This window comes from Ammospiza nelsoni, chromosome 2, assembly GCF_027579445.1.
Source record: "Ammospiza nelsoni isolate bAmmNel1 chromosome 2, bAmmNel1.pri, whole genome shotgun sequence".
NCBI classification, from domain to species: Eukaryota; Metazoa; Chordata; class Aves; order Passeriformes; family Passerellidae; genus Ammospiza; species Ammospiza nelsoni.
Genome location: NC_080634.1, coordinates 95,246,883 through 95,274,498, shown reverse-complemented (window position 1 = coordinate 95,274,498; position 27,616 = coordinate 95,246,883). Strand labels below are relative to the sequence as shown.

Genomic DNA, 27,616 nt, shown 5'->3' with positions numbered 1-27,616 from the left:
TGATTGCAATACCAGCCTTCCCTGGCTGAGCTGTCCAGGTGATAAATGACACTTCAACACATCCACTGTGTGCAAGACAGCTGTGCCTCTAGATTTGATACCTACTTGTGTGCATTGACTCTTTAGAGGTCTGTGTTATCTTTGAGCTGAGATCATTCAGGAAGACAGATGTCTAACCCAACAGGGAATGCAATGTGAGGGAAACCTCTCTGGCAAGAAGCAGTATAGGTCAGAATAAATTTTAGCTTTGCTTACGAAAGGAAAACAACCCATCCTGCAGAACCAAACAAACTGCACCAGTTTGAGCCTCCACCCAGAAATCTGGCAATCTAAATTACGCTCTCTTATTGAGCAGTACTTCCCTCCTCAGGAACAATGAATCAAACAAAATAAATAAATCTTTACACTTCCCTGTTCTTTCCACCTCCCAATTAATCAGACGTCATTTTGGAAAACCTAAGCATTCCACAGCAGGAGGCAAAGCTGCCATCGCAGAGCGTGCTCGTAGCGTCATATCGACCTCCGGGAGCAGGGCATGGGGCTGGGGTGGCTTCTTCTCATTCCCAGTCCTGGGCAGCGGGGAGCCCAAGCCTCGCAGGGCGAGCGGCCCGCGTGTGTCCGGCCGTGCTGGGCTGCGCCGTGCCGGGCCGTGCTGCCCTGTGAGGGGCTGTACCGTGCGGGGCTGCACCGTGCAGGACTGTACCGTGCTGGGCTGCGCCGTGCCGGGCCGTGCTGCCCCGTGAGGGGCTGCACCGTGCGGGACTGTACCGTGCTGGGCTGCACCGTGCCGGGTCGGGCTGCACCGTGAGGGGCCGCACCGTGCGGGACTGTACCGTGCTGGGCTGCGCCGTGCCGGGCCGTGCTGCCCCGTGAGGGGCTGCACCGTGCCGGGCCGTGCTGCACCGTGCCGGGTCGGGCTGCACCGTGCGGGGCTGCGCCGGGCCGGTCCAAACCGTGCCGGGCCAAACTGTGCCGTGCCGTGCTGCACCGTGCCGGGCCGTGCTGCACCGTGCCGGGCCGTGCTGCACCGTGCCGTGCCGTGCTACACCGTGCCGTGCCGTGCTGCACCGTGCCGTGCCGGGCTGCACCGTGCCGTGCTGCACCGTGCCGGGCCGGGCTGCACCGTGCCGTGCTGCACCGTGCCGTGCTACACCGTGCCGTGCCGTGCTGCACCGTGCCGTGCCGTGCTACACCGTGCCGTGCCGGGCTGCACCGTGCCGGGCCGGGCTGCACCGTGCCGTGCTGCACCGTGCCGGGCCGGGCTGCACCGTGCCGTGCTGCACCGTGCCGTGCCGTGCTGCGCCGTGCCGTGCCGTGCTGCGCCGTGCCGTGCCGTGCCGTGCTGCGCCGTGCCGTGCCGTGCTGCGCCGTGCCGTGCCGTGCCGTGCTGCACCGTGCCGGGCCGGGCTGCACCGTGCCGTGCTGCGCCGTGCCGTGCCGGGCTGCACCGCGGCCCTTGCGAGCATCGCTGCTGTTATTGATGCCGCTGCTGCTGGCGCTGCTGTCCCGGGAGCGGTGCCCGCCGCTCCCGCCGCCCCTTCCTGCCCGCTCCCTTCCCCGGTGGCTGCAGCAGCCCCGCCGCGCTGCCGACGCTTTACAGAAAGTGCAGCGGTGCGGGGATGCACGGCCACTGCAGAGCCCCAGCCGCGCTGAACGGACTGACCGAAATAAGTGGTTTTTTGCTTTCCTAAGGGAAAAAAAGAAAAGAAGAAATAATCTCTTAGGAATATTTTTCCACACATAGACACATTTTTTCCATTTCTTGGGACAAGAACAAGTTATTGGGGCCATTATTTACCCCAGGATACCTATCCTTATAGGCACTATATTGAACTTTCAGCCTACCAATTACTAGAAGAATTGTAATGAGCTATTAAAAACCTACCTACCCAATTCTTTGCAAATTGTTTTGGCATACCATGTCCTGCACTCTTTAAATTAATGGGTTTTAACACACAGGTCCAAAATGATAGAAAATAAACGTTCAATTAAACCTGATAAAGCCTGGCCCATTATTCCCTTCCCTCATAGGCAGATGCCAAGAGATGATGTTTCTTTTCTAGGCTGTGGAGAAGACTTGTTGTCCATAGAAGTCCTTAAGAAAGAGCTGCTTTTCAGATCATCTGCTTTCTTTGGAGAAAGTGACTGATTTTGTCCAAGCTCCTGTGGTTGCATGAGCAGTTTTGAGTTCTGACATGCCTGGTTAGCATTTCCAAGATAGGAGATTCTAAAGTTACTGGGCTTTGAGTTCTTATGCTATGCTCTCAGCTTTACACAAGATCCAGAGGTGAGGAATTACCACCAAACATCAAGTTTCTAGCCTGAAAGCAAGTTGTGAAATTGCTGCAGATGGCCTGCCAGTACAGGATTTCTGGTACCGTTTCACAGAGCATCAGATAGTCCCAATAAGTTTCAGATAAGTACTCTGCGTTTTGGATGCTTATCTTTAACTCCTGATCTTTTGAAATTTGCCCCAATGCATTTCAAATCTGTCCTACAAACAGGTCTTCCTCTAAATTAGAATCTTAACATTGCTTTGTGTCTTTTCAGTGAATCCATGTGTTCATTTATGGTCCCAAGGGAAGACTAAATTAACCCTGCTGCCATTTCTTGAAGTATTACCAAATGACACTATTTATACTAGATTTAGCTGTAAATCCCTACTTTCAGGGGCAGTGTGTCCCAGAATAGTACAAAAAGGATGTTTTTCTGTCTATTTTTGAGGCATGAATAACATTAGAGAGAGACATCTTTCCTTTAGAATCTCAGAGGATAAGAAGTTTGCAGACTGAAATAATTAAAGGTATTTCTTTAAATGACTTTTCAAAAGGGTAAAGGATAGCAAATCAAAAATATTTTATTTAAAAAGTTTGTTACTGTTGTAGGTTCTGTAGCTCTTCATTACCTACAGCATTCCCATCTCTACCACCACCAATCATCCCACCCTTTTTCTGGTAGTTCCCTGAAACCTAGAGGTCTCTCTTTTCTATGACTTCCTTCCTCCAGATTCTCCCTTCACATTTCAGTGATGTAAAACAGCCAAGATAAGAAATAGCTGTCTCTTCCCAGGAGGAGGCTGACGGATGTGCAACTCAGAAGAACAATTCTGTTTTCCCTCCTGTGTTCCTGGGATGGGGGGTGGTGGGGAGTGGGGGAAGTGAGAAGTTAACCTCACTTTTGCCAGCTATGCCAGCTGTTGCCAGCAAAATAGACACAGCAAAGTACGTCAGCATTTTACTGCTCTCTTCCTGAAAGAACAGAATAGTTTAAAAAAGACAAGATATGGAACAGAGGTGGCTAATAACTTGTATGTTTGGTCAAAGTACAAAACTAGATAATTGTTTGTGTAATGTTTCCTATTGCTCTTTAAGCATCCGGCATAAACTGTTGTCTTCAGTCATGTTTCATGTAGGTCCCTTGTTGCTAGAAAGAGATCACTGGGGAGTTAGACTGTTACCATGGGGGGATAATAGTCACATTTGTTGTGGTTTTTTACAAAGAAAAGCATACTGGGCTTTGGGACTGTAAGAGTTAAAGAAGTATATTTGTGTGGAGGATGAGGCGTTTGTTACTGTGAGGTTTTAAGAGTAGCTTTTTACATTATTTTTATATTATTGATGTGGCTTAATTAGGAAAACACAAGAAATCATGTTTTCTTACTTACCTAAATATGATAAAAACAGCAAAAGCAGAAAAAACTTACTTGCTTGGGATCCTAATTCACGTTGTTGGAGGAATTCACAGGCAAGAACATCACATTTGATGATGGTAAGGAAGTTCTTCAATAAGCAAGAAGAGCCTGGGTTTCCATGATTAAGGCATACAGTTGGATTTAGTGGGACAACAGAGTTAAGGCCAACTGGGTATTTGCAGTGGGAGATTTTTTGGGGATGAGTAAGAAAAAGCAAGGTATTGAAATGTCACAAGAATTTATGAGAAATGTGTTATTATAGATACCCTTTATCTTTCTCAGTAAATAGTAGAAGAGAAATCCATAAAGGGTCTTAATTATTGCCATGTTAAGATCTTCAAAGATTCTTTTTGTCATGCCCATATTTTCAGTGCCTTGCCTTGCAGCATCAGTGGTGACCTAGACTCAAAATCTGGCTTGTGTGTGATAAAGAAGCACAGGAGCACCACAGGAACAAACACTCCCCTGAGGTACTGAAGCCAGTGTTCTGTGTAGCAGTGGGCACCAGGAATCACTAATGCCACAAAATAAGGCTTAATGTTAGTGTGACTGTAACCTACTTTAGGGAGTTAAACAAATGATCTGGTGACCTAAGTGTTGTACAGAGAGAAGGAAAGAGCCTGTCAATGATTAAGGAAGGTAATGGGCAGCAGTCACAAAGGTCCAGGGAAACTGAAATATTATGCTTGAATTATACAGCAGAATCAAATGTTCATTAATAGACACTGCATGAATGGTGTAGCACCCTGAGAACTGTAGAGAAATGGTCCAGCTGTGCTAAAAGATTGTACTTGAGCAACATCAATAAAACTGAAACCAAGTTAGCAGCTTATTTGGGATCTCCTGCTACTGAGAAGCTTTTGGCTGAGTGGAACCCAATTCATCAGGAAAAACAGAAAATACAAGAAACCAGAAGAAAAGCTATTATATTTCACAGCTGGAAAATTAATTCCACTTGTGTGTGTGTGTAAGTACACTCTAAGGAAATAAAATGGATAAGGTTTGGAGGGTTTGGAGTAAATGCCCCCAAGACTTGATTTACCAGCTTTCCAATTCAGCAAAACAAATCCCAGCATCTGGTGACTAGAGAAACCCTCATCTTACCTTTCAAAATACAAAAGGGAAGACTACAAATTAAGTAATATAAACAGAGAATGGGAATTTTCTGTGTATTATTGCTTGGCTTGTTAGATGGAGAAATGAAGTTCTAGTTATGCAGCTTACAGGCACCAAACAGAACTTAGTCCCTCAAGTGCTTGGTGAGATTCACATCTGTGAACAACAGATGTTGCTGACAACGTGTGACCAGACTGAAGACCTCAGTACTGATCCAGCATGTGTCAGTACTGTTGCCTTTTCATGAAAAAGATCCGCTTTTCAAAAATCAACTGGAATAATTTCTTAGACGTTGGAAAAATAGGACACAGAAGGAAGGATCTAGTGACGAGTAGCAACGAAACTGAAAACTTTTGCCAGGCTTTCTGCTGGTGAAGCATTGAGTTTATAAAAGTAAATGGTGAGAGACTGATTCTTCCAGGAGGGGATATGTAGTAGAGTCCTTCTAGAAGCTTAATGTGTTTGAGATCTATTCTGCTCACAAAATATAGTGTAGATATTGACTTTTCCATGATCACAGAAAAGAAAGACAAGAAAAATATATGATTTTTCTTTACCTTCTGATGCCTGAAAATGAAGCTGTGGTTTTTGTGGTAGAGCAAAGGGTCCCTGGAGAAGAGTCTTTATGGTGGTTGAGCCATACATATAGTAATGATTCACTAGAAGCTTAATTCATCAATCTACGTGGGGAGAACCATCTTATGTCAGAGGAAAGCCACTGGGTTTTTGTATTTCAGACCTTAGAGAAGCCAGACCAGTGCCACAATAAGATGGTACCTATTCACGAGAGCAACAGTCTCATTACTGATCTTTAATCTGAAGATCTGCTCTGAACAGAGGCGTGAGATATGTGGTTCCAAGGAGGCAAGCAAGGACATAGAGCTTGGATTCATTGTTGTTGTTGTTGTTGTTTTATTGAACATGAATGTTGCAGCCCCATGTTATTTCACATCATTGCTGATAAAGTTTCTCTAAGATCTTTTCTTAGTCCTTGGGCATTTTTGCTCAATACCATTATGTTGAGCTGGCATCGCCTATGAGGAGTTTCACAGAAAGCTGCTTATAGCAAAGCTGTATAGATGCATCCAGTCTTCTGCTTGCCTCTGGATTTCAAATTCAAGGCTATTCTTCCTGGGTTAGGTGGTATATACAGCCCATACAGAAACATGTTCTGAATAAAGCATCAGTTACCAGTTTCTAAAACCTTTGAGCTTGATGAGCACTCTGGGATTTGTTCCACCTCTTGTAAGAGTCAAGCTCATATCATGAGTCGAGATCATATCACTGCATTCAGTGAGCTATAAATGCATTACTTACTTTTTTTCTTGTCTATTTTCTGCTTTTTACTGCCAAGACATGAGCATTTCTGAATTTTGCAGATCTGTTTGCAAAATAGCAAGCATGTCATGAAAAAGGATGTGAAAGAGAAGCCAAATGACATCCCTTAAGTCAGTTTAAAGCTCGATACTTGGTTGTTTATAATCTCAGTATGTTAGTTGTTTGTACTATGATAAGAGCATTTTTGGTGTGGAGGCTGAGCAACAATTGCAGCAATGCAGACAGTGTTTGTCTGTTGGTCAGGGAAGTGGACCGGAAAGCAGGAAGATCTGGGTCCCAGACCAAGCTGAACCAGTGACTCATCAAACTCTGGGAAAGTGCATTTAACCCAGTTCTGCAACATTGCAGGAATCAGCTCAGTTGCCAAACTGAACCAGAGCATGCTTTAAGTCACAAGTCAGTGGTAATATGGGAAGGATGAGCCCTTTTCTTCATTGAGTAAATAAATGTAATTTCCATATTACCATATCCTGAGCCAATGTTTCACAGTATGGCTGTGGTAATGCTCTTGTATAGTCAAGGGGATATTTGGAAGAAAGTGAAACCTCCCCTATTCCCCCCTTCCAAAAAAAAAAAAAAAAAAACAAAAAAACCCCAATAAAACAAACAAACCTTCCCACTCTTCCCATTAAAATTATGTGGAAACAGATATGCAGGATGAAGAAATATCCAAAGAATAAACTGTCATTTATTTTTTAGGATTCAGGGTAACAATTCAGCCATTCCAGGTTTCTGATTTTGTAATCTACAGATGCAAATACTTTATATAGACATATAGATTTTGACCCCTAACTAGGTAAGTAACTAAAAGAGCTCTTTGGCAGAAGAAAGAAAGATATCATGTGAGTTTTATGAGCAAATGTTTTAAGACATTTAATAAAATGAAAAGTATATAGGTGAGACAAGAGATTGCCAATGATAGTTGACTACCAGTTTTTATATCCACAGAGGCATATTAGTCTTTTCATTCTGAATACTTTCTTATGTTAGATTACCTTCCTTAACCTCATTGCAAATAGAAAAGCTTTCACAGATGTCTGCATGTAGCCCTGATATGTCAGATCCTCTACTGTGGCTTCTTTATTTGCTAAACCTGTACCCAAGGCTTTTACCAGCAGCAACACAGATCACCTTGGAGCAGAGGCAATAAGGCTCAGGGAGGAGGTAAAGTTTTGCAATCAAAAGTGGAAAGTAAAATGGGTCAGTAAGAAAGCTTGTTCTCATGGGCTTTTTCTTGACTGAAATAGAAAGGAAATGGTGGGTGAAGCATCTGACCAAGCAGTTAGCAGTAAACACTTCCATCATCGAATGCAATTCTTCTTCCAGTTTGCAAATCTCTTACCCATTCTTCTTACTTTTAAGGAAATACCAGTCCAGTCCCAAGAAGCAGTTCTGAAAAATTGCATAGCAAATTTCCACATTTAATATTTCCACTACAGTCATTTGTCTAACAGCCAACTCTGAAAATTGAGCCAGGGCTGTAAAGGTTATACTGGACTGGACTTACCCATCAGCATGTATGATAAATGCAGTGTCAGCCAATCTGTGCCATCACTGATAAACCTGTGCAAATCCATTCCTTCCAAATCATACTGTCAGGGATAATTCCATACTTTCACTTCTTGGTAGATATTTCTAATTGTGATTTATATAATTCTGCAGGAAGAATTTAAATTCAGCTTTCTTGCTTTCTTCATTATATCTGATTCTGCAGGGACAAGAAGATTTTAAAAGGCCATTGAAAACCATTGCCAACTTCATCCCTCCCAAGGGAAAAAAGAACTCCCAGGATCTTTTAAGTATTCACTTCAGAACCAGATCAGCATGTCTGAACCGTGTCTGAGCCATGACTGTAAACAGAACAATGTCTGTAAACAGTTATCAGAGGAAAATTAACTAATTCAATTGATAAAAGCAGTTCTGCCACAATCAAACTTTTTAAAGTTATTACAGACAACATGAAACAGGAATAAAATCTGAGTGGTTTTGTTCACATTTTGGGAAGCCCTGGCACCATTGCAGTGCACTGAAGAAAGTCCAGATGCTGCAGCCATGTGAACAGCTGTACAGCTGGTTTCTGTCAGTCCCCTCCCCACGAGCAGAGTAATGCCATTGCACTGCTGCTGGTTCAAAAGTAAAAAAATCTTTCCTACATTGGCTGGCTGGTTTGTTCTTAGTGTAATAGGCACAGATGAGTTCTCAGAAATACTGGTTGCCTATCTGAGGTATGATTAGCAACCTTTAAGGCTTACCAGTCACAAAGAATAATATGTTCTTAAGTTTCCTGAGTCTGCCAATTTACGTAGGTGAGTAAACTAGACAGGTCAAATAACTGGCGTGGTTTATAAATAGACTAAAAAAAAATATCTCCATATATAGACTAGCATCCAGACTTTCTATTGTTTCAAGCAAATGATATCATTATTTGGATGTCTTTCCAAAACTGAAAAGGACTAGACTTCGGAAACCAGAAGTAGTTAAATATAGAAATTGCTACTTTAATGAGTGAATGCTGTGGTTCATTATTATGCTACTAGTATGTGAACAAATGTCTTTCTGTTCTTAGGGATGGGAAAGGAGGTTTTATTCTAGTCATATAAGATATTGCACAAAAGCCAAATTCAGATTAAGAGTTGATAGGCTTTGACTTCATTCTTTTATGGAAAATATTCCAGTGTAACTGCACATATCAAGATCACACTGTTCACTAACTTGCACCTTGCATAAGCTCTGGGCAGATCAAATACAAAATGCACAGTGATTTGCATAAATAAAATACTAGAATAAAAATTAAAAGAGAAACAATCTGTGCTTTTCAGTGTCCCTAACAAGTGATTACGTCTACTTTGGCAAGTCACAATAAAATCACAGAATTAAGTCAAAGGACTTTTTTCATTGCTGATAACTAGAAAACACTTCTGACTTCTGTAATACTGGTTTTTAAATGACCTAAGTAGCTTCTGTGGAGATGCATTCAATTCCTAGGGGTGGGGTGTTGAGAACAAGGACTCATGTTAAGATATCCCAGAGAGACATCTAAGACCACCATCCTTTTAGATGAGGAATGTCATGTTGAATGTTAGATGAGAGTCTGCTGTCTCATAGGAAAAGATAATAGTGAAATAATACACATCTCCAAAAGTATTGCTTTACCAAAGATGGGATCAAGTTTAATAGGATATCAAATTTTACCTTACCAATACAGATTTTACTGTAGTTACTGCTGCATCATGTACCTTTCTCTCAGATTCAGCTAAAAAATCCTGTTTGAACAAAGAACCAGGTGACATGAAGTCACCTAAATTTAGGCATCTACATATTCAGGAGGTGTCTTGAGTTCTCATTATAATCAAGGAAGCCAATGGGCTTGCCTTAACTAATAGTAAAAATTAATGTAGGTATCTTTGCTTACCTTTATTAATACATTTCCAGCTTCAAAATCTTACTAGGCTCATACCTGTGGGGTATTTTTTTTGCAGGCAAACCCAATTCTGACCTTGGTAAAACAGAGCAACACTTTTACTCTCTTTTTGTAATCATTGTGGGCCATAGGTACCACTTCATGGCTGCTTAATATTTGCCCCTTTGTAAGATGTAAGAGACATTTTTAACCATGGTTGCACGCTCTTCAAAGAGCTTCATTTTCCTGCAGTATTACTTGTCTCCTGCTACCATATATTCAAGCCTCAGCTGATGACTAAGACAAAATTTGTCATTTCTTTAGGCAAGCTCAAACAGAGAAGTGCCAGATGATATTTTTCTTCCTTTTCTGGATGCAATTTTGTTCCAGAAAAAGCCTTTTGCATTTTATCCCTTCTTCATTAGTTCCTGAAAGCTGCAGCACTTTCATTCAGAGATCTGGGGCAAACTTTTAGGATTCCCTTTCCCATGGCATTACAGATTCTTCGAAAATAAGCAGGAGTGCTATATTTTTGTATAGAGGTGACTTCTTTTAGTTGTTTGACACTTTGAAGTGTTTTAACTGAGTTTTCCTATCTTATATTCCTCTTTTCTAGCATAACATATAATCACCTTGTGACAGAAAAAAAAGGAAAAATATGGCTGAAATCACCTTCATTACCTGTAAAATATGAAACTTCCATTCTCAAACCTCTTGACAAAAAACTGTGTCACAACATATGCTGCTTGCTTCAAAATGTGCTGTTTGCAAACAAACTCATGTTGGACAACTAGGCAAGACCCCTGGAGAGTTATTCAAATATCTGTGCTTTATACGTAGTCAGCTTTTAAGCATTTCTCTTTGCCTGGCCTCTTAAAGACCTTTTTTTATTTTTAATGCCTACTATATCACAGCTGCTCTTTCTGGATTTCATCTGGTTTTGTGGGTAAATATGTATTTGGATGAAAGCCACAAAATTAGAAATGGTTTAATGAAAATGTGATGGATACATTCACACTGTATCATATCTGGCTTCTGCCATTGTTCCAAGGCAGTGTCTCCAGACAGCAACTAGAGAACTTTATAATCTGAAGGGGGACAGTAAATAGTACCTCAAATAAAGTGAACATGTGGAGCTGTGAAGTTTCACTTTGAAATGAAACTATGCAGCCTTCAAATCAAGGCTGCATGCCAGGAGGTTCATATAATCAAGAGTCACAAGCAAGTCCATAAGAGGAAAGTCTTTTATAGCTTCATTTCTGAGAGATACAGAATTCATATTTCACATTTCTGGTTCCAACATACTTGCTGAGACACCCTTGAGAAGATCAGTTCCTGTCTCTAAGGGTCTTCTCAGCACTGGAGACTTTAAATTCTTGCCCTTCCTTTCCTTACCCCAGACATCAAACCAAGGTATCTCAGTCCCTAGGACCAGTAGTGCTTTTGAGTACTTCTCCTTTGTTGCCATTCCCATGCCCACCAGGACTCAGAGCTGAAGCAAGCTGCTTGCTTTCTTGGCATCCTGCTTCCCAGTTTTCTTGATACACTACTTGAGAGGGAGAGGGCATGTGGAACTTCACACCAGTTTATAATAAATAATTGATTACCACAAGTACAGCTCTTCTCATTGCATTGGGAGGACTCCATTAGGCAGTGGTTAGGAGACCAGCTCTCTTCATACAGCTGATGGGAAGTATCTTTTTGTGTTCTTCCTGGGACCAGTTTCCTCCTCCAGAGTTTTTTCATTGAAGGATATGTAAATACATGGCTCCCCCTACTTTTGGTGGGAAGTGTAAACATTCATAAGATTTTTAGGTCACGCACTAAATTATTCTAGTTGCCATGCATCCAGTCTGGAAAAGATTCTGGCTCTCATTCAAATATGAAAGAAAGAATTAGTTCTTAGTGAAATAATTCTCAGAACAGTTGGGGAGAGGATCCACACCCACATCTTTTCCTTCCTCTCTGACTGTGCCAATTATCTCTCCCTTTCCCTGGACAATTAAGGTCTTCACAGTGGTCTTACTGTGCCATGCAATAGCAGGACTGTTAGCAGGCATTTTCTGGTGGCTGATTGCATCTTTGACTTTGAGGAGAGACCAGGCCTGTTCCTGGGCAATCCAGGCCTTCTCCGCTGACAGCATTCTCAATACTTTGTTTTGAGTGATTGTTTATGCATATTTCTAGAGAAGTAAGTTTGGTAACAGGCAACAAATGTTTTCAGCTCTTAAAGGAGTAAAATGTTTGGTTTGAGCAAAGACAACTGTGCTGTCACATTTGAATCTGATGAAGTTCTTTGTCTGGTGATGATCAGCAGCAGGAGTACTCTGTCATACTCCTACTTTATTTTTTCTTCTTTCATTTGAAGGAAGCAAAAAAATAATGTTTCTAAGTCAGGGCTGTATAAACTGAATTTGAAATTAATGTCGGTATCAACAGCTGAAGGTCAAATGTGAAAGCAGAGGTTCGTACTGGAGGTGTGGCCTGGTCTGGTCTCCCTGGCACTGACACAGAGGCTGACTCTCAGGCATGCCAGGAATTCCCTCGGGACTTCCAGGCTGAAGCCTCACTGGAAGCATCTGAATGTGCTGCTCCAGTGTGCTGTACACTGCCCCACTGCAGGGGCATGCAGAATGTCAGCACCTCAGTCCTAGCTCAGTGCTTCTGCAAGCTCCTAAAACTTCTAAAACACATCCTTGGTGAAACTTTGGTGTACAGAATGGGGCTTGTCAGCACAGAGGTTAATGCACAACTACAATGTACAAAATGTTATCAAAGAAGATGTCGGTGTATGGAGTCTTTGATTCCAAGTTGCAATATTTTCATTATAATTTCCGTAATTATTTTTTGAGCTGTATGTAAGGAAATGGCTTATATTTCCTGGTCTTTCTGTACTCATAGAACTGTACTTTGAGGTCTGTCTCTGGTTGCTTTTGTTCTTTGTTAGAAAACCAGCCCTTGAAGTGGAGGTACTTGAATGGGCACGCAGAAATGACAGCTACCCAAATGTGGCCAAGATTAGCAACAAATAAATCATTACATGTGGAAAAGTTTAAAGAGAAGTGCATATGTATTTCTGTGTTTTTTAAGAGCTTGGCTGAAAGAAGCGGAATTTAAGTTGTCTATTTTTGGCTGAAGATGTGTAAATAGAGAAATAATACTGTTTGGAGAAAAAACAATTATGAGAAAGCAAGAGGGCAGAAAAAATTTTGAGTTGGGACACACACGTTGTATGCTTGCTGTACATAAAAATGAGATTTACACTCGGCAAATATGCACAAACATAGGTGGCACTTAACTTACATGTTTTCTCTTGCTTTTGTTTGAGCAGTGTTCATGTTCCTTGAACACGATGAATATATTCATCCCAGCACAGTGGCTGGGTAAGCCAGCTCTGGAGATGCTTAGCTTTGAACAGTGTGAACTTGAGCAGTGTTAGATGTAACTTAAGATTTGATGATTAAAGAAAACACCTCTAAGAACCTAGCATTTCTTCATTTGGCAAAGTAACATATCACTGTTGTTATTAGTAATAATTCACAACCACATCTCTGCAAGAAACAGTGAATTACAATTCTATATCTTCTTGTTATTATCATTTGTACAAAATCACTGAAAAAAATCTGATAAATTACACAAAAGGGCTATTAAGTTGTAATTCTACTGCCTTTGCTCCTGCAGTTGGTATTTAGGAGTAAGCCTGTCCTTCCTTACAAGCTTATCCCTTTTTACCCCACCTTCCCACAGGACATGCCTGGTCAAGAGACCTGTGGTCTCTCCCCGTGGGGCCTCCCAGTGGGCTTGTGCTCACAAGTCAGCCTCACTGCTGCCTGCAGATGTCCCTGCCCTTGCTTTTAGTATATCCTCACCACTTCCATTCTTCACCTAATTTGATGCCCTCTTCATCTTTTTTTTTATTTTCCAAGTTTTCACCACTCTTGCACTACCATTTCCCTGCCTATACTCCTCCCAAATAAACAAACTACTCTCAATTTCTTTTCCCTCATTGGTCCCATTTTTTAATGCTCAAAAGTTATTTTTTCTGACACTATTACCTAGGCAAAATTTTCTCTAATATGGTATTACCATTACAGTTGGCGTAATGAGACAGCGTTGCCTCCAAGGGCTGTGTTTTGACCCTCTGGGTCTCATTGGGAACATCAATGTTACACATTTCTGGACAGAATTACCACATTTCACTCTTGATTCTCCAACCTAATTCTAATTAAGCAGCACCTCACCTTATGCACAGAAAGTTTGCACACCATTGCAATGGCATAGCTCATTTTGTGTTTGCACATATGTCTGCTCTTAAATAACGTTCTTCACACTCAGTGTTCCCATCAAAGGATGTGTAGCTTCCTGTGAGGGTGAGACTTGGGCACTTAGCACAGGATTCATCTCATGTGAAACTGGACATCTGCTCTGTAGGCACAACTGAACCAGTTACCCTATGCTACATCTCTAATCCCCTTACCCTCCTATGATGAGATTTAGCTCTGGTATCTGAAATAGATCTGATGAGAGTCTCTGGGTGATCTAAAACAGCAGCTGGATGTTGTGCCTATATTGCATAAATCTTAAATTAGATCCTATAAACCCCATTTCTAGACTCTGCCGAAACTCTGGACTTCTTAGAGATTATACATCATCCAAAACATGAGAAAGACTTGGAGCTGAGAGGCTTCTCAGCAGACTCCTTCATACTTGAGGGCCAGTTCTTTCAGCTTGATTACACAAATCCTAGAATATCGTTCTGGTGCAGGAGCACTTCTCTTAATTTAACTGCATACTGAGCTAGTCAGGAGATCCATCTCCCCATCCTTACACTTTCTACAGGGGGTGGATGTCTCTGTGGAAGCTAGTCACCTCCACCCACCATTGTGGTTGAGAGAAAGCAGTAGGACCTTTCTGGGAGAGATGCAGTCCATCAGTTTAAATGCCAGTGTAAGGATGGGATGAAGCATGTCCTAGATGTGACTGTTCTTGCCACTGACCAAAAAGGCTCCTGCTCAGTTCAAAACAACCACATTGGGTTATCACCATTAGTGTTATGTTCCCAGAAATCTGTTTTCCTCCGGACACAAATAGTTGAGGACTTCAAAGTACATGGTCCATTGCTAAATTTGAAACTTTCAGGTTTTTGCATTCTAATTATTGACTGATATATGTCCATTTGATTTCCCTTCATCTCAATTGTGGGTCCATGGGTATAATTGTTTTTAGCAAAGTTCTACAAGAATCCCTAACAGACTTATTTTTGAACATTAACAAGCTTGTAAATCATACTGGTTTAGAATGTAACTGCCAGTAATGTAAGATCAAACAATAGTGCAGCAACCTTCAAAAAATTATAAATATTCCAGATATTTGTAATAGTGGAAGATAGTAGAAAATGCTGCATGTGACTAAAAGTTCCCAGAGTCATTCCACTAGCAGTTGAAAAGTGAAGAGGTGGAAATTAGGTAATAAAGAAAGCCCAAGTATAATCAAGAAGAGGTATGTTACTGCTGATCGCAAATGCTTTCCCATTATGTTCCCTACCCTTGGAGAATCTTCCAGATTTTTCTTTTCATTATCTGCAGAATCTGTGTGCATAAAAGGATACAAAATGAAAAAATAATGAAAAAAAAAAAGCTTCCTAAAATTGTGGAAGAAAACAATTGTGTCCCCGTATTAGCTGCTGGTATTGTTACAGCATGCAAATTAAAATATTGGATGGTGGATAGTACACAAACAATGGACCTTGAACTTCCATTTGAAATAAACATTAGCAGCCTCCTCCATTTTTTTCTTACAAGTGCACAAATATCTTAACATAGTTCTGATTCATTTTCTATTTTCCTCTTAACAACAGTTTACCAAATTTAGAGACACTATGCTATTTAAAGAAATAAACTTATTGTTCTCATTATTTTTTTCTCAGTAGGCAAAACTGAGAACCCACATGATAAAATTACTGTATCTGTGTTTTACTCTTAGGCTGGGATATGCTGTTGTTTACAACACTGACAAAAACAGATTCTAAAAGTTCAGAATTGATTGTTACCAATGGCAGCACTACATAGCACAGTTCTCCTTAAAGTATACCCACATCCTCCAGAGGAGTATGATCACACAGGCCATTCATCTGCATGGCATCCATAAAAATTAATAGAACTATACTCAATTTCAGAGAAGTAACTGTGGGGAAAACTCTGTTAAATGAAGAATACTGAGAAGAAGATGCACATTTCATCTGCAAATGGGTTAATAAGAAATAAACTCCACAGAAATAGTGAGGTTTATTTAACTAAAAAATGGACCAACCTGAGCAAACTGCTGGAGTTCATAAAATTGTCTTGATTTAATATTTCCTCTAAACAATAGCTTAAACATAAATCAGAATTCATAACATGACACAGAATTCTGCTACATCCATGAAATAATTTCCTGCATAAAACACCTGACCTAGGTCAGGGCATGGTTTCAGTTTGGTGGACTGCTTTGATCAGTATGAAAACCCTACTTCCTCAATTAAACATGAGGATTAAATATAAAGCTGAAACAAAAGTGTTTTAGTATATAAAAGTACTTTAGATACAGACATGAACCTTCTCATGACAAGCATGAAAACTCGTTTTGGGAACTTTGTATTTCTGTGTATCATAAGATTAAGAGTCTGCTGTACAAATACGACCAAAGCGGGACTTCGGTAATGCTTGGTGCCTGCTCCATACCTTTTATTAATTTGACTGCCAGGGAGATATCCAAATCCCAGAGCTGTGTTTTCAGGTACTGTGAAGGCAGAAATGGATACCTGAGAAATGTGACTGAAAAACCTCAGGCATTGAGTAGAGGATTGCTTAGAGCCCCATGGCAGCTTTGGTTCCCGCTCTGTTTTAGCTCCTTAAGTCAGCCCTAGAGGCAGGAATAGCAGCATCACTGTCTATTTATGAAACAGCACAGCAGTTCAGAGCACCCATCCTGTTTTGGAGCCTTGTTTATATTCCCTTCACCTCCCTTTCAAGAGATGATGAACTCAAGCTCTGAAGGAGTCAGAAAAGTGAAGGCATTATTTGCTTTAGCCAAGAGGAGAACAAGTGACTTGGAGCCTGACTCTGCACCCTACAGCTGGGTTGCCTTGAGGTTTCATGTGAGGAGCACTGCATGTGAAATGCCCTGAATGAGAGATTCAGGTTTTCTGTAGCCACTAGATTAGTCCTCTCTTTTTCTTCTGCCTGTATTAATTATTCACCGTGGGCCAAGTCAAGTTCATAAATAGTGATGAGAAATCCCTTGCTCCTTTCCCAGATTACTTACTAGGCTGCTGGGTCATTTTCAGGGGTTCCAGTGTGCTGCAGGCAGGTCTTCACAACATTCCTTATCATTAAGTTACATTTATAAAAGTCACACCACAGCATGCACAGCGTCTCTGCTGTTCAGGTTTCTGAACCAGACTGGCTGTGGCTGCTGCATTCTGTGCAGGTGCTTGCATGGAATATAATCTGAGTTTGCCTGCCTGTTGAAGTCCATCCAAGGGTTTCTGTGGAGCAGTGCATATTTTGTGATCCATATATTTGTGGCCCAGGCCAACGTGGTTGTGGTCAGGCAGGGAAGATGTAACTGAAGACATTTACTTAAGCTAGGAGTGACTTCTAAATCACAGTGGTTGACTGCTAGCAAATTTTTTGCTCTTCCAGAATAGGTGGCTCTAGAAGAAGAGAAAGCAGGAGTTTGGCTCATGATTTTGAACATGATACCTACATCTTCCTTTATGTCCACCAATAAATATTTCAAAATACAGCAACCATTTGGAGCATGTATAGAAGGATGTGCTGCATTGTGACCTAGGACTTAGTACATGTCCCTGAAGAATTCAAGCAGCTGCACTTCTGTGATGTGATATCTATTGCATGTGTCAAAAAAGATATGTGAGATACTGCTCAGCATCAAGCTGCAGTGTTTTGAAAATGTGGAGGGAAATAAATGAAGTAGCATTATATTTCTTGATGCTGATCTCCAAGAACTGGACAGCCACTCACAGTTGTTTCTAAGCGCATATTAAAGAGATTTCAGTTGTAAATCCTAGATCTGATCCTGGTCTTTGCTTTAGCATTTCCCAGCAAGTCTGCTAATCAAAGCTGATTGTGTTGTTTCAGGTATTCTAGCTGGTATCTTTTAACCTTTTTGTTATGTGTGTTCTGGTTTGCAGGGTGGGAAGAAATACACAGGACCATGTGGAGGCAGAGACTGCAGTGGAGGATGTCAGTGTTTCCCTGAAAAAGGAAGCCGTGTAAGTAACATTTTTTCCTTTAAATTGTTCTTGATGTTACAAGTCCAATGCTACATACTTTGCCATAGGTGGACACTAGACTGCTAAGAGTGCTAAAACCATTATTCTTTTTCAGGAAAAAGTTGTTGGTGTTTCATCTTACTTTCTCACAGGCTTGCAGATTTGAAGAAGTGCTTTGTTGTGAATGCTTTGTTATGATATGTAGCAGGCACCTATATCAAAAGATGAGGGCTAAGGAACCTGACAGCCATGACAAGATTAGATCAGAATGATGAAAAGATACCACATACATGCATAGGATATGGACATTTAATGATTTTAGAGATCTTTTCCAACCTAAATGATTCAATAATTCTGTGATTCTATATGATTTCCACTAGAGCAAGAAGGAACCATGCCTGCAAAACCTGAAATCCCTGCTGAAAGGCAACTGTTTAGAATTCCTGGCATTATGTTGTGGCTGACAGTCTGTTCTTTGTTCTGGGAACGAGTGAGGAATGAGGCAGAGGAAGGGAGATGGGGTGGAGGGGATTAGCCACCTGCCACAAAGAGCACTGAGAAATAGGGCAGGGCTCCTATCCTGTATGGCTTGGAGCCCTGGCTGGCAGCTCCTTCTGTACAGCTTGGTCTTCTGCAGCTGAGACAGTGACTCAGCCTTTTCCATCCACCCATCTCTAAGAATAGGTCAGGCAAGAGATGTGGTGGCAGGTCATGTGCTAGTTCTGCTATCACAAACCTCACAAGATTTTTCAGTCCTCTGCCTTCCCTCCACACAGCCAGCCTCCAGTTCTCATTCCCATTGCATTCCTCAAGCTTGAGTCCACGTCTGAGTGGAGGGAGAGGTGGCAGGAAAGTCACAGTGTAGGTGGGAGGCAAGGAACATTGCTGTTTACTGCAGAAGTCCTGATGTCTCCATGGAAGTCAGATGATCCTGGGGCCACCATGCCATGGGGAATGTAATGGTTATACTCCCATGGCCTGGCCATGAGCTGCTCATGATCTGCTTTCCATCACAATAACCCAATGGCAACCTGATGATCTGAGGACAAACAAGCCTTCCCCTGAGACACAGCTTCCCATGGGGCTTCCTCCAGCTGTTACTGCCTTACCCTCATCATCCAGCACATGAAGTTTGGCAAGTGTCTCCTGCCACTTCCCACTTTTGACTGAAAATCAAAAACTGATGCTGTAAGATGCTCACTAGAGTTCGTGAAAATATCTATTGCAAAACTATCAACTTTGAAATGTTTTTCATGCTCCTTATTGACTGAATGACCTTGAATTTCAAGTTGCCAAATGTGAAAGAAAAAAGAAGTAGTTAAACAAAACAACTGCATAGGTTGGAAAAGCTGTAAATGTGAAAATATCACAGTAGAGAAGCAGTCAGTCACTGACAAGAAGCTCCCTGTGAGTTGCTTCCTATCTAGATTGGTAAAGCGAGGGCAGATTTTATGTACTTGTTTACCACTCTCAGTTTTACCTCAGGAAATTAAGTAAACCCACTTACTAATGAGGTTGGCCTCCCTTTAAATAGATGTTGAAAAAGAGAAAAAGGACATGCTACAAAACATGAATTATATTTTACTGATTGTGGTTAATTGTGCAAGATGTGAAAAAGTATTGGAAAAGGGGATTTACAGAATTCTACACTTCAAAAATCATATTTTATCTGTCTGTAATTTACCTCTCAGAAATGATACACCTCATTCTGATTTAGCATACACTGCCTGTATTTTGTGTCTGCTGATCTTTTCAGATGTCATAACCTCTGTTCAACATCTGGTTTAAGGAACAGGATTGGCCTTTAGAGTCTAGTCAAGTTTGGCATGGCTTCTGGTCTCATGCTAATCCTCAATGGGAATATTTATTTTCACAAAAGCTCAGTATAATCTGGCACGGCACACGTTCTCTGTTCGAGGTGACTCATTGCATGCACAATAGAGGTTCCTGCGTGTTTGCACTTGTCAGAGTGCCTGAAGCAGTCTGGCAGAGCCTGCTTCTGCAGTGGCTCTCCAGCCCAGGTGCCACAGAGCTGTCACTTGCCTGCAGCTTGGGTAGGAGCAGCACTGCAAGGGTCTGCAGCCAGCTGTCAGCCCTGCCATCCTCTGGAAATTCGCCCTCTGTTAGTGACATATCTAAACCAGGCAAATTAAAAGCATTTTCTTTGGATTGCTACTAAATGCACATCAGCATCTGTTGAATGAAGTGAATTCACTGAAGTGGTAAACACAATTGCAAACCATGGAAGGAGTGAAGGTCTGAAGGAATTCCTGCTCTTTATTTATATGTGCTTCTACTTCATTTGTTGTCATTGTAGTCTTAAGATACAGCATATAAGGAAATAGGCTTAGCTTTATTTGTTGTCTTAATCCAGTAACTTTTGTTTTTAAAAAAGGGATTTTTTGCAAAATATGCCCACTGGTATCTCCTGAGACTCTGTGCTAGAGGCAGAGAGGCACTGTCAAGATGTGCAGAGATTTATCCAAGCTTTGGTGATCTGGGCCAAGTCTCCAGGTGTAAGGCATCTGGAAGCCCTGTGCTACTGTCTACACTGCTTTTGGTTCAGGACTGGTGAGGATAGGCACAAAGGCACAGGAAAGCTGATTCCTGCTTCACAGGGGCAGTTTCTAGGGGCAAAAGGCAACCTAGCACAAATCATGCACCCACCTAGCAGGCCTACTGGAAGGAGGTATGTGATTTTAGGTTTTCTCTACTCTGTTTTGCCTGGGCTTGACCCTGCAGCTTTCACTGGGCTCACACACAGCTGAAATCCAGTGGGAACGGAAAAATAAAGCAGCAGAAGCATGATCTGCCCACTGTAGTGGTGGAGGAGTTGCTGCAGCTAAGGAAAAGCATCGTCTAGCCTGCAACCTCCTGCCTCTCATCTGAGCTGCTCCCAGGGCTGTGAGGACACCTGCAAATGACACTTTCTTCTTCATTCCCAAAAGGAAAGCTGGTCAAATCCAAATGTGCAGAGAATCAGGACATTGCTGATAACTGTGTTCGCAACTCACAGCAAATGCTGAGTTGTTTCTTGGAGAACTTTCTCCCAAGAAATGTCTTTCAGGCCATACACAATCCCCTTGAAGTTCCCACCTCCAATCCTGCTTTGTGTTCACATCTTCATAGCAGAAAGAGTAATCTTCCTTCTGTAAGCGGGTTTTGGTTTTCCCAGTCTTTAATGGCATTCTAGTCTTTGTTCTTTTCACTTCAGCCCAGTTATGTTCCAGTTGTATTTACTGTTAGCTGGCTACAAATACCCAGTCTAGGTAGATGGAGCAGGGGCTGCAGGAGCCAGGCTTGGGGACCAGCCTTAGCCTCATCTCCCCTTCTCACAGTGGGCAAAAACTCAGTGGAGTTACAGTGCAAATCAAAGCTCCTGAAGGAGTGTTCAAATCCACATGACCATGGTATGACCAAGAAACCACAGTATAAGCCTCAGTGGAGGACACAGAGTGAGAAGGCAGAGAAAAGACAGCAGACTTTTCTCCCTGAGACAGATTCATCTTCTAATTTTCTTCTATGGCAACTTCTCCTAAATTGTTCTCCTACAACAAGAGACTCACCCTTTCCCTAAGGTGCATTTGGAGAACATAATATAAGGAGTACACAGATGCCTGGGTAAGAGGGAAAAGAGTAAAGGGAAACACTGATATGGTATTGAAATTCTGTTTTGAATGAAATGGAAAGCCTAATTGAAATGAATTTTTTAAAATCTGGTGTTTTTTCTTTTTTCCTCAAGAGTTTTATTGCAGCCCCTAAAATCTTGAGACTTATAGTTCTTTGTAAACCATGCATTGCTCAGAGAACAATATATGTGCCTTAAAATTTGTTAAACATTAATGCACTTATGTAGGAAACGATAACTCCATTCAGTACAATGGCCAACTGTTTGATCCATTGAAGTTCATAATCAGCCTCACTTCATCACCAGCCTAGAAAGCTTTATAGAAAGTGGAAGTGAGTAGAAATCTTTTTGATCTTTCTATAGAGTGAGAAATTGCACTCTTTTGTACTTCCCAAGTCAAGCGTCTAACAGTGCTCAAGCCATTTAGCCATTGTTTTTGCAAGGGGCTGGAATCATGGAAACTGAAATTATAAGACAGCTTTGTGTCCCCCCAAAGGCCACTTCTTGGGAAAGCCCAAACATTTATTTTTAACCTAGACTAACATGAGTGTTCACTAGCAGTCCTTTACAGCTGTTCTATTGCTTTCACTGATGCAGTGGCCAAGGGCAAGCTATTACCAGTACACCTAAAATTACTTCTGTCTGCTTTTGGATGCTGCACAGTTGGGAAATGTAGTGTGTGATATTTGCTTGCAAACATTTTCCATACAAGTTTAAGCCTTAACACATGGGCTAGATTTAGAAGTGTTTCTTCATAATTAAAAACAAACAACAAAATAGAACACACAAATATTCTAAAGTCAACTCCATTATTAAATTGTAGGGAAATGTTTAAATCCAATAAAATAATTTTATCAACTGTTAGTGTAATTCTTGTATATCATAATTAACTGGCTTCCAAGCTGGTATAGTGGCAGTAGCTCCTTGTAAGTCTGTTGGTGTAAACTGATATATCTGATTAAATCTGATTTTTTTTTCTCCACAAAATAATAACATTAGAAACATCTTCTTAATTATTCATCTAGCTCACTATTCTGTTCCCAAAAGTGAACTGCCATAAGAGATGCTATTTATAGGGAGCACAGAGTTCTGGCAATTTTCTGCAGTCCATTCACTTGCACCCAAGATAACCTGATTTAAATATTCCTTCTGTATCTGTGTTTTGTCCTGAATTTTTCCAATCCTTTTTTGAAGCTACTGTAACTGTGTGTCTTTGCAACCTCCGGTGGCACTATTCAAATGATATAAATTCTGTAAATCACTGTGTGACCTGTTCTAAGCAAAGCTCCCTCTGGTTTCCTCAAATACACCCTATTTCCAGTACTGGGAGATTTTGAGTAAGTCTGTGTTTAGGTTACTCACTGTTTCCCTAATCTTGTAAATCTCAGTTATATTCCCTCTCAACTTTCTCTTCTCCAAAAGGGTTAGTCACAGCCTTTTCAGGTTCTCTTTAGAAGGTGACATTCTAGCCCTTAGTCCCTTTATTCTCTCATTCTGTGGCAGACCAGAACTGTACCTATCCAGTTTGGTGGGGTCCTTCTGGATGTCCCAGCATGATAAATCACCAGATTTCTCTGAGGAATCAATATGATTCCTCAGCACCGGCATCATATTGAACAACCAAAGAGGGATTAGTATCATCTACAGTTACTCAGATGTTTCACAGGTCAGTCCCTTCTGTAGATCACCATTGGAATCTTTGCAAAAAACCAGTTACAGCATGTCTGAGAGGACCCACTGGTGTTATGTCTTCATTTTGAAATGTGACCATCAGTTACTATTCTTTTCTTCCTATTCTTTAACAGCCTTCAATCCATAAGAGCACCTCTCTTACAACCCCAAGATAATTTATTTTAAAAGCTTCAGTGAAGCATTTTATAAAACAGTTTTGAAAATCCAAATACATTGTAGTCACTAAGGCTTGCTTTACCATGATTATCCCTGAGCTCAGTTATTGTGTTCCTTAAGGTGGACTACTGCCTTGCCAAACAGGAAAGTGAAATAAACTGGCCCACAGTTCTCAAAGTTTCCTCTTGAGCCCCCTTTCCACATGGAAGCTTGGTTGGCACCAGCCCACTGGTGCAGTGGGGTTTGTAATACTGGGTCACACACTTTGGCCAGCAGTTCTGCAGTTTCACTCTTCAGTTCCTCCAGAAGTCATGGGTGAACGTACCCTCTGGTGTTCACTTAGTAACAGCTGCCTTACCTGTTTTGTCTACTACTTCCTTCATACTTACCTGAAATAATTCTGTCTCAAGGAATAGAGATCTTCTCAAGTACCCTCAGCAGAAAAGACCTCTGCAGAGAAGTCACCAAGTTTCTCTGCTATGGCCTTACTATCCCCAATTGCCCCTTATGAGCCCTTGGCATCACATGGTGCTGCTATTTCCCTTGATGGCTTTTTGTTTTCCTTTAAACATCTTTTTACTATCAGCTTGGTTATCTTCTGCAAAATTTTCTCATTCATTTTTAGCCATCCTAGTTGCCATTTACTCTTTATCTGTTTTTTATGGGCTTTCCTGTTCATTTCAGCAATTTTTTACATCACAGAATCACAGAAATTCTAGGTTGGAAGAGACATTTAAGATCATTGAGTCCAACCCATGTTCTAACACCTCAACTAGATCATGGCACCAAGTGCCACATCCAGTCTTTTTTTTAAACTCTTCGAGGGATGGTGACTCTACCACCTCCCTTGGTAGATGATTCCAACCCTTTTGCCTACAATAGCCTCCTTAGTTTTTTTTATTAGCTGTGCAGGGTTTTCATTGAACCATTTTACTTTCTTTTTGATATGTGACACATAGTTTACTGGGATTTTTAATGCAGTGTTTTTGAAAAGCCTCCAGCTTGCTTTAGGCTTCTTGCCTTTTTGACTGCTTTTTCAGGCTTTTACTATTTTTGTGATTTTTATGCATTTCCCCTTCTTGAAATTGGATATCTGTGTGATGTATTTGTTTGACTTACTTTATCCCAGTGCACTACAACATTCAATTCAGTTATATTTTGAAGCTCTTGCAGAGCACTTCTCCCAGTGGTACCTCTTGAAGCAGGTCCTGTGCAGCACTTGAGACTAAACCCAGAGCAGCATTCTTTCTTATGGGTCTCAGTGTTTATTGTGGTAAGGAAAAAGTCAGTTAGTGGGTCTAATACTTTTATTTCCTTATCACATCTGGATGAGGCATTGTGCCTGACAGTATCTGGGTAGTTGGAATTGACCAGTATTGCTACCTGACCTAGTTGTTCAGCTTTTCTAATTTCACTGAGTATTTAATTATAGGCATCTTTAACAGAGGAATCCTAAATACAAACCAAGTCCTACCTTTCTGTTATTTCCACCCACAAGGGCTCCTAATGTTCCCCTCCTCCCTATTTTTTTCTGTAACACTTTGTTGTAGCCGTCATATATTGTGCCATTGCCCTGTCTGTATCTTATTTTCTATCGTTTCTGTAAAGTAAATGGACTAGTCTATGTATGCTACAGGTTATCTTCCTTTCACCACCACAAGATGCCTTTTATATCAGGGTTCTCATTAATTGCCAGGTAGCATAATTCCATAATCTTACTCTTTAGATTTCTAGCATTGCTGTAGAAGCACTTAGAGCTTTTGACCATCCTCTGTTGCAAGCACCATTCAAGTGGAGTTGTAAATGGTGTTATTTACCTTACCTATTCCACAAAGCTGGCCAGGACCTCAGTCTCCCACACAGCTGCCTTGAGTTAATCCCCTTGGACACCCCTGTTCTACTTTCCTCACAAGGGGTATAATACAGAATTGTGACCACTGGTCACCAGTCCCTTCTACCAGAACAAATTCCTATCTGGCAATCTCATGGGCTCTGCTCCCTTTGCACTTAGCAGCCCTTTCAGTCCTCTCAGCTGTTCCAAATCCAGCTCTCTGTGTCAACTCATCAAACCTCCTGCTGCCATCACCTGCCTTGTCCTCTCCTGGAAGATTCTCTCTCTCCCAGGAGCATCCTCACACCCAGCAGACATTATAGTCAGCTAGAGCTTATCAGCTTAGAGTTTATCAGAGGTTTGATCCCTTCTTCCAGGCTGATCATCCACCTTCCCTCTGTCTGACAACCCCTAAACACTTGTTAGATCAGCATCAAGATTTTGTGGAATTTTTTTGATGGTCAGCAAGACACAAATGGGTTGCAAAATGTCCTGTTTGCTCTCCAGTGTTTGCCATATACAAAGCTTTGGGAGTGAACTTGATCCCATATCTACTGAAGTATTGTCAGATTCTGCAGCAGAATGGATAGAAGTACCAAAAATTGGTGCTTCAAAATCTCACATTGCTTCATAGACCAAGGTTAAGTCTCTGGAAAATTCCCAGAGGAAAAGCTACCCTCTGAGGGAAGGTATTTTGAGGTGTTTGTAATGCTAACAGATTTAAAAGTAAAGTGCCTGTGGTATTAATGAGCACTATACATGGGATGGGATGGGATGACACTCTTCATTATTTCAATGCTGTAATTGAGTTGGGTGTGGTACTTCAAGATTTAATTTTCTTTTTTTCTCTGGTCAAGGTGACGGAGGAGAGCAGCTCCATTGGCAAAAGACAGGAAAAGTGTTCCTGTAAAATCTGTTTAACAGTGTGAAGCTAAATTCTGCTTTCAGATACATGCATACAGTTTTCTTTTGCACATGTGTGTGAGGGTGGTTTCAAATGAATGGTTTTTTTAAGTTTATACTTTTAAAACTCAGCCTTACAAGGTCTTGCCAGCATACACAAATGCCTGAACCCTTGATACTGTTCCATAGGCACCTGCATCTTGGGTTTAAGGTTTGATTGCATGAACTGTTAGCAGCAAACAGGCCCAAAATCTTTAGAGTTCACTAGCAAAGGCAGGCAGCGTACAAGTTTGCTTGACAAAACTTGAACTTGTGTCAATCTGAAACTTGATATCTTTATGACCTAATGTTTTATTTAATGAGCATCGATTTACCTGGGCTACACTGAAAATTAATCAACCATGTAGTGGGATAGTTATGTTGTTTGCTAATTGCTGTCCTTTAGTGCATTTGTCTTGACATTTTTTTGAGTGAAATATGCATGTTTCCTTTTTTTTTTCCCCCTAAGCTCTGTTTATACATGTTTAGTCAACATCAGAGATCTTTTTGAACTAGTGGATGGAGATTAGATAACTTTCCCATGAGCAAGAAGCTCTACTTCCCATATTTGCATTCTACACAAAATCTGAGATTTGGGAAGCAGTGAAAGGTCTTCCTCAGAATCTCTTTCAAAGTAAAAAAATGCAAGATATATTAAAATGCAAATTAGGGTGTCTTGTTTCAGTATATGCAGGAGTGCAATTAAACATTCACACAGAAATCACATTTTCATTTGTAAATTTCAGAACATTTTAAAGAATATTTAAAAGATAAAATTCACTCAAATGGAGACTTTCTTTCAAATCAAACAAAATATGCATATTGACCAAATTTTTTTTTTTTACTCCTTGTTACCCTTTTGCTCTTTTGCAGAACATTTCTATTTCACCAGATATGAAACATTGTTTGATTTCATAAGTAATGTATAGAAATTGTATTTATTTGTAATCCAAAGGAATAGAAGACTTTTTAAGCCCATGCCATGGTAACAATTTGCACTCCCTGCCTTTTGCTCCAGCCCTGAAAGCAAAATTCCTTCAAAGCCTTTTCAAATCGAATGTACAGAACTGTACAGAAGGAAAGAAGAATGATACTTTAATTAAAGGTAGTCAAAAGGACACATTCACCTTTTTATTTCCATTTTCAGTTTAATAATTTTAAACTCCCCTGGACTGACATATATTGTCTCCAGCAAAATAGGGGCCAGGTATGTAGCATTAATGCAGATACTGCACCTTCCTCCTAAAGCCCAAGGTTAGACCTGTGCAGATACTTCTATGACCTTGTATCAGAAACGTTTGCAATCTCAGCTGATGTGATGAGAAAACAATTCAACAGCATTGGACAAAGCTCAAGAATTTGTGTCATCAATCAGAATGAATACCAAGGTTGCATAAGTTTGTTTAAACAAACTTATGACTGAAGTCAATATGCTGGATTAACTATTGGCATTGTAGATTCAGCTCTTCCATTTGAAATGACACCATCTGATGCCTTTTGCATTAGCTATGTGATCTGTTGATTTATGGGCTTGTTACACTCATTGA

General features: G+C 41.1%; 1 protein-coding gene across 1 annotated transcript in view; it reads left to right on the top strand.

Moving 5' to 3' along the window:
• The window catches only part of COL4A2 (collagen type IV alpha 2 chain), a 145,098-nt gene that overhangs the window by 24,112 nt on the left and 93,370 nt on the right, over positions 1 to 27,616 (top strand). The window contains exon 4 of the mRNA XM_059467171.1: positions 17,740 to 17,820. Within this exon, the coding sequence (XP_059323154.1) occupies positions 17,740 to 17,820 (81 nt within the window). The remainder of the gene's footprint in view (positions 1 to 17,739; positions 17,821 to 27,616) is intronic.